Source organism: Cydia pomonella, chromosome 5 (genome assembly GCF_033807575.1).
Source record: "Cydia pomonella isolate Wapato2018A chromosome 5, ilCydPomo1, whole genome shotgun sequence".
In the NCBI taxonomy this organism is placed as follows: Eukaryota; Metazoa; Arthropoda; class Insecta; order Lepidoptera; family Tortricidae; genus Cydia; species Cydia pomonella.
Window position 1 is genome coordinate 521168 of NC_084707.1, and position 13306 is coordinate 534473.

Consider the following 13306-nt stretch of genomic DNA (forward strand, 5'->3'; position numbering starts at 1 on the left):
ATGTTATAGCATTTGTATATATTATATATATCGTTGTCTGAGTACCCACAACACAAGCCTTCTTGAACTTACCGTGGGACATGGTCAATTTGTGTAAGAATGTCCCTATAATATTTATTATTTATAATGTTCTTGCACTTTAACAAGGCCTAGTTTACCCTCTGGGTTGGAAGGTCAGATGGCAGTCGCATTCGTAAAAACTAGTGCCTACGCCAAATCTTGGGATTAGTTGTCAAGCGGACCCCAGGCTCCCATGAGCCGTGGCAAAATGCCGGGACAATGCGAGGAAGAAGAAGATAATGTCCTTGCACGAAATTAAATTGAAGCATGACAAATACAAGTTTCTCATAAAAATATAAGTTGTTTATTTAATTACCTGCAATAATTTACAGGGTGAATATATAGGTCATACTGAGTTACTTTTACTATGGGACCAACATAGAAATCGCGAAAAAATCGACTCATAATCAAATTGAATATAAATATAAGTATACTAAACGATTATTGTTATGTAGAGTACATAGTTATCTAATCAAACTCAATGTAAGTTTACCAAATTCCAATTCAATATTACCACTAAAAACAAGTCAAAACACGACAGACTTTTAGAAAATGTTTTTTGTTTTATTACAAAATAATTACCAATTTAAACTTTCACGATTTTTACTGATAATTATTCACTACAATGGGACTTAATCGCGTAAAATTATGTTTTTAATAAACCTCCGACGTTTCGAGGACGGCATTGTCCTCATGGTGACGGAACCAAAATATAATTTTACGTCTCGTTGTAGTAAATAATAACAAGATAATTAATTCAAATTATTTCACCTTAGCACTATCGCATAAAACTATCACCGTTCCCCTTATTTAAATGTAAATCAGAGAGTAAATTGGGCCGATTATTTTCGTGGCTCATGCATGCGTAATGCGATCCCGTAGTTGCGGTGATCGCACATTAACCGAGGGGTGTATTAATATGTCGACAACATTTGCACGGTTAGGTACCTGGCATAATAGGTACGTTGAGGCTTTCAAGGCCTATCGGCATTTAGCACGGTTAGGTACCTGGCATAAAAGGTACCTTAAGGCTTTCAAGGCCTATCGGCATTTAGCACGGTTAGGTACCTGGCATAATAGGTACGTTGAGGCTTTCAAGGCCTATCGGCATTTAGCACGGTTAGGTACCTGGCATAATAGGTACCTTGAGGCTTTCAAGGCCTATCGGCATTTAGCACGGTTAGGTACCTGGCATAATAGGTACCTTGAGGCTTTCAAGGGCTATCGGCATTTAGCACGGTTAGGTACCTGGCATAATAGGTACCTTGAGGCTTTCAAGGCCTATCGGCATTTAGCACGGTTAGGTACCTTGCATAATAGGTACCTTGAGGCTTTCAAGGCCTATTGTCATTTTACATGGTTAGGTACCCAACAGGACCCCCTGCGCCTGTTGTCTACCATAGTTTAAGTTATGTGCTTAATTTGTATGTCATGTTATTTATCATATTGGTGAGCAAGAAAGATTATAACTAAATAATAATAAATAAATAAATATTATAGGACATTCTTACACAGATAAGTCCCACGGTAAGCTCAAGAAGGCTTGTGTTGTGGGTACTCAGACAACGATATATGTAATATATAAATATTTATAAATACTTAAATACATAAAAACACCCATGACTCAGGAACAAATATCTGTGCTCAGCACACAATTAAATGCCCTTACCGGTATTCGAACCCAGAAGCATCGGCTTCATAGCCAGGGTCACTATACTAGGCCAGACTGGTCGTCAATATTGGTATTGTATTGTATTCTATTGTATCGTACCTTGAGATCTATTGGAAATGATCTTATCTCAGTGTAACATTAGGTATAATAGACTAGGTAATTATAGTAGGCAAATTGACAGTTGCGAGCAGTGATCGGAACTATGGGAGTAAAACTTTAACAAAACTTATCAAGCGGACGTAAAAAGAGTGCTTATAGCCTTAAACATATTCGAATATCTATGAATGTAAATATTTTTATGGCTGTAAGTACTATACTATTCCTATCCCTATGGACATGAATATTTTTAGGGCTGTATGCACTATTTTATGTCCGCTTAACAAGTTTTGTTAAATTTTTACTCCCATAGTTCCGATCACTGGTTGTGAGTGTGTGGGTAAACCATTTTTTTACCAGAAATGACACTCGAGTGACCAAGAAATCACGTTCCCAATTTAAAATTTGTCTAAATTTTATGTTTGTCAGCAAGCAAATAACTTGTTTCAACAATATAACTAACATCAGATAAAAGTAATTTTTATATGCATTTTTTTTATGAAGATTAAATATCGTGATTAGTGCTGGTCTAAAACTTGATTCTGCCGTGTATTTATATTGTATTTCATTGTTGTGTATGTGTTTACGGGTGATTTTAGTTGCGTGGCGTTGGACCGTTTTTTAAATATTTTTAAGTCAAAAATATTTTTTTCTATTCTTCAATCAAATTATTCTTCCCAATCATAAATATCAGTGAATCCACTCTGGGATGCTTTATCTATCTGTAAGGTAGATAATGAAACAATATATATTTCAAGGGTAACCCTCGAGATGATACATCGTTCACGCCCGAACTTACCTCGTTAACACTTTAATGCGACCTTTATATGACCACTATTACCACGCATGGCGACTGTTATGACATTCCAAAACTTCTTCAATTGTTAATTAGTATTCTGCCGCAGAAAGTTCCAAATTTGAATTGCATTTCGAATGGCAGTTACGGTTGTTTTGTGTTGTGTATGAAGGGTGACAGTTTTCGGCGACGAACTGGACTAAAGCTCAAAAATGTACCCACCAGAATTGTGCCACGAGCGACTCAACTATACCATCGCCCACACTGTTAACACTGTCCATTGGTGGACCTTATTGCAAAAGCATAAGGTCCACCGATGGACAGTTAAGAGTTTGTACAGAGAGCATGCTGATAACGAATACCGCAAGGTTTAAATCATAAAATGTTACGAGTATTAAGCAATCAAAACTTTGATTGATCGATCACATTTTATTTAATAGCGGGAATAGTTGTATTGATGGGTAGTATTTAAAGCGCTCCTGGCGCTGTAAATTTATGACAGGTCGACTAGTTTGATTAAACTTAAATTATTATTATGCGACTATTATATTCACATCTTACTTCAACCTTCATTTTTTTTTTTTTTATTCAGACACCAAGTATCCATATTTTTGTCTACAAGACTGTGTTAGTAAATTAAATTAAATTAAATTCCCCATTTAAAAATAAAAATAATTGCAAATTAGGCCTACTGTTTAGTTTGTTGTCCCAATTTCCTGGTAGATGGCGCTGTTCCAGACGCAAACTAGGTAATGCTAGTTTATCATAGAATCTATATAAGAAACTGTCACATTTCAAAATAAATGATTGGTAACGTAGCAACTTATTCAAACAAATTGGTCCTTCGAACTGTAGAAGCGAAGTGACTTAAGTGACAAAGACAGTGCATTCGAAAGTGATCTTAAAGTACAGTAGTGTAGAGTCTAAAATCAAAGTAAAGGGTCAGTGATAAACAGCATCTAGAAGTAATTTCAGAAACCAAATGTCAAAATTGTCAACAAAATTACAAAATTAAAATTCAAGATTTCGAGAAGATTAAATAAATAAGTTATATTTACAAGCCTACGAGTCAACGCAGAAAATTCGCCGCTTTAAATCAGTTATATTTACTAGATTGGGTTTTATGGATTTGGAAAAATAAGATTTCGGAAATAGAATCACGTCAAGATTTTTTCACGTCAAACAAAACAATCAAGATTTCGCTGTGAATTTTATTAATTTTCAAGAATAATATCTCAAAATGTCTCAAGAATTACCGGGATTAATAGCTGAGCAAGAAAATATTTGTGAATTAATTCTCAAAGCGCAAGCGAACTTCAAGAAAACACCAAAAGCGAGATTAACAAGAGGGTACATCAAGACACGAAAAGAATCCATAGAAAATTATTTTAGTCAGTTCGTAGCAAATAATCGAGCCTTGATAAAAATATCAACACCTTCAGACAAAGCGAAATACGAATATTTCAAAGAAGATGTGTATTCAGCGTGCGAGGAAATGTTCATTGATTTGAAAGCAGAGATGACGGACATGCTAGAGGGTACTACGCCGTGCACGAGCAGCACTAATCCAACACCAAGCACCAACAGTGATGATGTGAAGCTACCGAAAATAGATATAGCGAAGTTTACCGGTAACTACCAAGATTGGACTTCGTTTTACGATATGTTTACGTCACTCATTCACAACAAACAGAACTTGAGCAGTGTTCAAAAGTTGCATTATTTAAAAAGCTACTTGTCTGGAGAACCTGCCCAACTATTGGATCATCTAGCTGTCACTGAAACAAACTACGAATTGGCATGGCTCACGCTACAGAACAGGTATAACAACAAGAGAGTCATTATTAATTCAATCTTAAGCAAGTTGATGAATCAAAAGAAAATTCACGCGGGCACTGCTAAAGCGATTCGAGAGATATTAGATACAACTATGGAGTGTCTTAACAAGTTGAAAGTACAAAACATTAATACAAGTTCATGGGATACACTTATTATATACATCATTGTTGAGAAGTTAGACGCTGAAACACATAAAGAGTGGGAAGAAGAAGCAAGTAATCTGAACCTCACAGAGTTACCTAACATGGTCATGTTCCAAAAGTTCTTAGAAAAGAGATTCCGAGTTTTAGAGATGATGCAACCTAGCCAAACAACGAACATGAACATGAAGAGTACCTACCGAAGCACCCAGAGAGAAAATAACTTCACTGTCGAGTCTAAGTCATTTCACGTGTCACCAGCCATCAAGTGTGGATTTTGTAAGCAGAACCATTACTTGAATCAATGCAAAGAGTTCCAAGAGCTTACACTTGAAAAGAAAACAGAGTTCATTCAAAACCAGCAACTCTGCTTTAACTGCCTCATCCATGGTCATGCTGTCCGATTCTGTAAAAGCAAGTTCTCATGTCAAAAGTGCGGAAGAAGACATCACACACTGTTGCACAACAATACGTACCAATCCAAAGAGAAAGAGCACAAAGAAGAAACAAAACAAGAGAGAGAAAACAAAGAATGCAATCGAGAGAAAGACTCTAAACAAGAACCCAAGCAAGACACGAGAAATAAGAGAGAGATAGTTGCCCATCTAACAACAGGAAGCATGACAGGATTGTTATCTACAGCCCAAATTAACGTGACGAACCACCAAGGAAGAGAATTCGTATTAAGAGCCTTGTTAGACCCATGTTCTCAAGAGTCTTTCCTGAACGAGTCTGCAGCTCAAACTATGGGCCTTAAGAGAAAGCGCGTGAACGGAAATGTATCGGGTCTTGATAAGATGAACACACCCATCCGATTTGCTGCTGATATCGAGATTTCATCACGTCTTAATCCTGAAAAGAAAATGAGTATAACAACTTACATAGTAAAGCGAGTCACAAACATCATGCCTTCAGAGAAACTTACTATCGATAACTGGGTTCATCTAAGAGATTTACAACTAGCCGATCCGACTTACCACCAACCAAGTTCTATAGATATTCTATTGGGAGTAGAAGTTTACAACGAGATGATACAGCCTGGTCTGATCAAAGGCGTTCCAGGCTCTCCCATAGCTTTACAAACCCATTTGGGATGGATAATATCAGGAAAAGTCACAGTCGGAATAGAACGAGAGCGAGAAGAGAAACCATTCATTAGTATGCATTTAAATGTCGAGTTAAATTATATGCTAAAGAGATTCTGGGAGCTAGAGACAATGGATGAAGAGAAACACAAGCTAACAGCAGAAGAGATCAAAGTAGAAGAAATATATGAGAAAACTACCACTAGAGACGAAGACGGACGTTACATAGTAGATCTGCCAATGAAACACGAGCCACCAGTTCTTCCATCTAACAGCCGAGAGATTGCACTGAAGCGCTGGAAGTCTACAGAGAACAGACTTAAAAGTAAACCTCACCTATTAGAAGAATACAACAAAGTTCTAGAAGAGTACATGACGCTAAACCACATGAAGAAAATAGAAACCAAAGATGAAGAAGAAAATGGCGTGTGGCTCCCCCATCACGCTGTGATTAAATTGGAGCGAGAAACGAGCAAATTAAGGGTAGTCTATGATGCTTCATGCAAGGGAAGCAACGGGGTATCCTTGAATGACGAGTTATTAATCGGACCCCCATTGTTAGAAGATCTACGAGTCATTCTCATTAGATGGAGAACATACAAGATAGCATTTGTTGCCGACGTGGAGAAGATGTATAGACAGATACGAGTAAAAGATGAACACACAAATTACCAGAGAATTGTATGGAGACCAGATCCAAAGGGACCCATTGAAGACTTCAAACTCTTAACTGTTACATTCGGAACATCCTGTGCGCCTTATCTGGCAATAAAAACTTTAAGGCAAACAGCAAAGGATGAAGGATCGGACTACCCAGAAGCTCAGAAGATGATACTACGAGATTTCTATATGGATGATTTGCTCTCAGGTACAGACGAAGAAAAAGAGGCTATAGAAATTCAAAAACAAGTTACACAGATTTTAATTTCTGGAGGATTCACACTAAAGAAGTGGTGTTCGAATAGCGAAGAGTTTATGACAGCATTAGACAAGCAAGAAAAGAGAGAAGAAACGCAGACAGTCGAAATAAAACGCAAAGAGAGCGTGAAAACATTAGGTATAATATGGGAAGTTAAGGAAGATAAGTTGTTCATACCTAATCATATCAAAGATTCCCATGACACACCTATGACTAAAAGAAGCGTTTTATCTGAGATAGCATCAATATTCGACCCAATGGGATGGATCGCTCCAAGTGTCATACTAGCAAAGATATTTATGCAAGTTTTGTGGAAAAAAGGCATTTCGTGGGATGAAGAACTTCCGGCAGAACTACAAAAAGAGTGGTCACAGTATAAGAGAGAACTGCCAGCTTTGAAAGGTGTCAGCTTAGATCGATGGATGCACACTTCGAGTAAATCAACTCTTGAACTTCATGGATATGCAGACGCTTCAGCATTAGCTTATGCGGCAGTTATATACTCGAGAGTTATAGACGAAGAAGGAGAAATTAAAGTATCCCTCGTGACAGCAAAAACAAAAATCTCGCCGATTAGAAAAGTTTCCTTACCCCGTTTGGAATTACTGGCTGCTACATTATTGAGTAATCTTTTGAAACAAGTAGCTGAGTCACTAGATGTGCAACTTGACAACGTATACGCTTATTCAGATAGTCAAGTGACTTTGGCTTGGATACACGGAGATCCAATGAAATGGAAGCCTTTTGTAAAGAATAGAGTCATAGAAATCACGCAGATACTCGATGCTAATCACTGGTTCTATGTAAACACTAAGCAAAATCCTGCTGATCCTGCTTCAAGAGGAGTGATGCCTTCCAAACTAATGTCCACAGAGATATGGTGGAACGGATCTGCAATGCTGAAAGAGAAAGAAATAAGATTAGAAAAAGGAACTCCACTAGATACAGCAATAGAAAAGAGAAAGAATATAGTAACTATGGTAGTAACCAATGAGAATGAAGAACAACTTACCTTATTGAAGAAGTTTTCGTCACTGGAGAAACTTACACGTGTTATTGCATACTGTAGACGCTGGCTAAGAATTATAGACAAAGAGAAAAGGAACTTACCTTCTTACCTGACATACGAAGAAAGAAACGCTGCACTTACTATATGTATTAGGATGTCACAAGAAGTAGAATTTTCGGAAGAGATAGAAGACCTGAAAAGAGACAGAAACTTAAAATCTAAAAGCAATCTCCTAGCTTTATCACCTTTTCTTGACGATAAGAGCATCCTAAGAGTCGGCGGTAGATTGAAGCACGCCGATATGGAATTCATACGAAAACACCCGATAATTATTTCAAAAAAACAATGTATTACTTCCGTTAATATTGAGAGAAGCTCATGCCAAAACACTACACGGTCCTCCGCAAATGATGATTACATACTTACGAGGCAAATATTGGCTGATAAACGCAGCAAATAGCGTTAAACGTTTTGTACGGGAGTGTGTTACATGTATAAGACAGAATGCGAAGAACAAAGAGCAAAAAATGGGAGATTTACCCGATTCCAGAGTCAGACGATGCAGACCATTCCTAATCACCGGAACGGATTTTGCGGGTCCAATAAATGTCAAAATGAGCAAAGGCAGAGGTGCCAAGTCTTACAATATTATAAATATGTCCCATTGCTCTAATTATACAATGGAAGTTCCTCTTTACTTTGCTCAACCCGTTACCATCAATATGTCGTCTCTTTGACTTCCCCAATCCAAGTGCACGAGCCTGTCCAACATTTACCGTGTCCCCACCACTTGCTAAAACTACCGTGTTGCCAACAGCATAACGTTATTTTCCCAACCACCCCTGTATCAATCGGGGCAACATAACAATGTTGTCACAGTCCAATTATTATTTAACTGCTATCTTAAATGTGAACATATATAAATCATGACATTCGGCCATCCAACTTCGTGCATGACTCCGGCGCACGAACCTTCTCACTAAAAGCTAGATCCATTTTAATCTTACACCAACCGTCAAAAATTATTGAAAGCGTCAAAACAGTTTCCAATGAAGTAAATTGAAACTTAACTTATCACAATTGATACATTTACATAATCAGGAAATGTGTTAAATAAAATTATAATGTATCTCTACATGAAAATAATATCATGACATTCGGTCTTCTGTTTCGCCTTGTTCATATAACTTACTACTATGCTGTGACATTAGCATTTTGCTACGTCAATGAAAAATCTTAATACCTGTTGTTAATTTCGTATAATAACTAAAAAAAACAAAGTTCAGTTTTTATTATGTATAAAGTTTGTTTTGTTATCTCAAACAACCAAACATTACTTCTGTCCGTTAAAACTTGTCTTTGATTTAATTCAATACCCATTGTTTTACAGTTAAAAGTGGTTCGACTTCAGCACTATCTTTTTCATTTCTACATTTAACAATCAAACCTTTCTTGACCCAATATTGTATACACTGCGTTAATGTAGACTTCATCTTACTCCATTCACGTATTAATCGTTACGTAACTTAGTAACAGCTAAGATATAATATTTAACCCCTAAATGGTTTTAACTCTGAATGTGACAATCTTAATGGTGATTAGTCCTGTGTTCAGCTCAAAACTATTAAGTTCAGTTGAAATTTTATACATGTACAATATTATGTCTCTGGATCCATATATGCACGTGAAGTGCCAAACTTATATAAACGTATAATTGGAACTTGTCACCTGTAACAATGTTCAAATTTTTGTACTTACCTTTATTGCGTATTTACCTTGTAACGCTACTAATAACTCTACAGATACGTCAAATCTCTATCGTCTATGCACTGCACATCTCTTTTTCATGCGTTTTTTTTTTAATAAATTATACATCGTTTTTTTACTACTTCCACTTTTGAATTTCGGGAACTACGTAGCAGGTTAAAACGTTTTCTGGATATCTGTATCATATTTTTATACTTTCAACTTGTGAAATATGACCATGTACGTTTGCGTTCAACTCAATTATCTTATCTGTCCTGTCGTAATTATCTAACTTTAACGTCGCTACTAACTGATGCTGTTACGACTACAACGCATACTCGCATAGGTACTACAAGTACAACTTATATTGAATCGTTCGAACTGAACACCGCGTTTGCTAAGTTTAAAACGTTAATTATGTAAATATAACTTCCAACCAATTCTAGATAATCACCATTCAATCTGCAAACAAAATATTCGTCTCTCTATTGATCTGTCTGAATAATTGCTCCTTTATCTTCCCTGTTTCCCTACGTAATCTATATTTAGGGCAATTGCCATCATCTACACTCAAGTGCTTACTTTTTTGTTCACTTGTTAGCCTTTGTCACAAATCCCATGGATACAACAAATCGTTTGCAATATGTTCGATCTGCTGTTTACTTTACAATCTCGATTACTCAAAATATGTTTACCCGAGATGCCCTTGTACTGTCTGAAGTCTACTCTATATACTATATTTGTTCTTTATTTAAGTCGTACAGTAAAACACATTTATTATACTATAACATTTGGTATTTTGGTAATCTCCATAGGTAGGTATACATATACTTATACAGGTACTATCCTGTTACTGTTTATTTGTTAGCACTTATCACTTCAACATTATGCATCCACCTGCATTCATTAGTTTTATTCAACGGAATATCTCATTTAGTCCATGCTAATTACCTCTGATCTTTTATTTAATGCATTTCTATACATTTAACACCTTTTTATTCGATGATCATTAAAGTTACTTCAAAATTATGATAGTTAGAACTTCGTGTGCATAAAATATACTCATACAACAATGTCTCTAATGTCTAATGTCTGTACCATATCTCAAAATGCAATATGAACTAATTTATAATCTAAAATATTAACTAAAATTTCACATATATATAAAGATATTTCTTCTAATACTGATCACAAACTCGCTGTCACAAAAGTTTGCGACTCAAAAGTTCAGTCAAAAAACACTAAACATCCATAGCCAATATAAGATGTCAAATGTTATCACAATTTCATTTTACTATTTTTAATATTATCACATTTAGCTTGTTGAATACTAAAAAGGAGCTACAACTCTAACACATGTATCTTTCGTCAAGACTGCGTATAAGTACTCATTTAGTCAACTATGTTGTTCTGAGTGGATTAAATTGAACAAAAGTTTATTTTTACATCAATAAAGCGACGTGTATACTATTTATCCAAAATAATATTTACAAAAGCTTAACTAAACGTGGATAGGTTTATTAGCATCCACTTCGTTTGATAAACTCCTGATCATCAGCTAACTCGAGCCAGTCAATCGTGTCATGTCTTTTAATTATTTGATAAGATACAATCATCTTTCTATACTTCTAATTTGTTCCATATTCCTCTCGATATCAATTATAAAGAAACGGCTGTATGTTATAACATACCCAATCTCTCTACTCTATTGTTATTGACTATTTTCAATAATTTCAAGAATTCCTTTCTTTTACTACGTTCAACACTTATTTATTAGTTATTCTATTGTTCGAACATATGCGTTACATTTATCCCAGGCATCATATTTTCAAATCTTCTATTCTATCTCTATCTTGTCGCCTCTCTTTTTACTGTTTATGTCATTATCTACGTTTTTTGTTTCTCATTTCACTATTGACTCACAAGAGATCACGAATTGTTCTACTATAAGTAAGCTAACAAACTACAGCAAACTTTTGCAATACTGTTTCGTATCTTAATTATCGGTTGCATTAAGAAAACCCAGAACTCATTTATAAAAATGACACTAGCTTGTGGTTAATTTCTTGCCCAAACTGGGTAACTTGATACTTTAGTCTGTAATGACATCACCTGTACACAGTTTGTCAATAAAATATTTCTATTCTATTTTCACTTTGTATTTTATCCACCTCTCAAAAAGACTACTCACACTGCTCTGGTCTATCCATTATAAATCTCTTTATCCCGTCAAATGACAATTAATTTCTGTTATATTTATCAATCTCGTATAAACTTTTAAAATCTTTCTCTCTAGTCACTTTAAGAATAATTCGACACCAATCATTAGATACCGGCTTCTGCTTACCTACCTAAGTACCTCGATACTTTTCAATTTCCTGCTTAAAGGCAAATCTCTTTACTCGAAAGAAAGAAAGAAAACCTCGATCTGTGTTAGAACTCAGTCACTTTACGTACTTACTACTATATCATTACTCACGACGGTTTAAATTCCTGCAGTTCAGTTTTGGATCATTATATCAAACTCAAGAGCCTTAATCAATGTTCAAGCATTAAACGCATTCATGTTCAATTACGTTTTTCATCTGGCTCAACACCCGAAATTCAAACAAATGTTTTTTCCTAGAAAAAGAGAAAAACTTCCCCAAATTCTAACAAAACATTTTTATAAAAAATATTTATTTTAACACACATTTCAATCGAACAATAGTCACAGACATACAGTATCTGTTCTCTATGTATAACTTGTCTCTCTTTTCATTTTAGCATCTATTAATAGTATTAACCATTTCAATCGGACAGTGCTCACAGACATACAATATGTTTTCTATGTATAACTTATTTCTCTTTTCATTTTACCATCTAATAATAGTATCTACCATTAGGTAGATGTAAACCATTAGGTTTTGATATACTTTTTTTTTTTACTTTATTTCACAAAATAATATATTTGATACTCTGTGTTATAGAATTCAACAGAGATCAAACTTAATTTCGATCTAACTTGTAATCAAGACGCTGTCTTACATTTTACCCACTTATACTTTATATTCTCTTCTCACAAGGCCACTGTAAATTCTATATCTAAAAAAATCGCGTAGCTATATCTCCACACACACATACACACACAACAGTCGTGAAACTGCCAGCGTCGATAAAAATCTATAATTCTTATCGTCATAAGAGTGTAATTTCACTAATTCATCTTTCGTTTGATTCACCTCTCCAAAATTTGAGGCCTATGCTCAGGGTTATTTTAATTTCATCCATATAAAGAAATAAATTAATATATGAACCATTTCAAGAGAACGAACGTTCGCTACAAACGTTACGTTTTTTTCATATTTTACTCACAGCTCTCACAAGTCACTATTGTGATTCTGTATCTCCGTTTAATCAATACATAGGTATGCTTGTTGGAATTAAAAATCAATATAAGCTACAAATTACTTTTTTTTTATTATCATTCCATCCATAACCAGTTGCATTCTCGTCATCGTACTGAATACTGTTAATATTACTTGCAATGTCACGTTAGGATATAATTTATGAACAATCAAAGAAAAGATTAGTCATCTTATTTTGACTAAAAAAAAAAAACATCCGTCGCGTTCTCGCGACCGCCATAGTCAAATCTTTAGCAATTAGTCATACAGAATTGACCAGTCGCACATTCGCATTATATAATTCTCAATTTCAATGATGTACACTTCCGTCAAAAAACAAACAATTTCATCTAATTCTCAACATCCGTGACGAACCCTCACGTCAAACAAAAATAAAATATTAAGACGAACTCTCACGTACTTTAATGTTTACATTCCTTGACGCACTCTCACTTCAAACAATACTCAAATTTTAGACGCACTCTCACGTCCAACAAAAGTTAAATAACTTAATTGAATAAAAATATTTTCATCACTGAAAACAAACAAATTCGTTAT

The 13306-nt window shown here is 35.2% G+C and overlaps 1 protein-coding gene across 1 annotated transcript; it reads left to right on the forward strand.

Annotated features, from left to right (window-relative positions):
• Window positions 1-3864: 3864 nt before the first annotated feature.
• On the forward strand, window positions 3865-8076 carry LOC133518200 (uncharacterized). The gene has a single exon (XM_061851827.1). The coding sequence runs from the start codon at window positions 3865-3867 to the stop codon at window positions 8074-8076; it is 4212 nt and encodes a 1403-aa protein (XP_061707811.1).
• Window positions 8077-13306: the final 5230 nt, after the last annotated feature.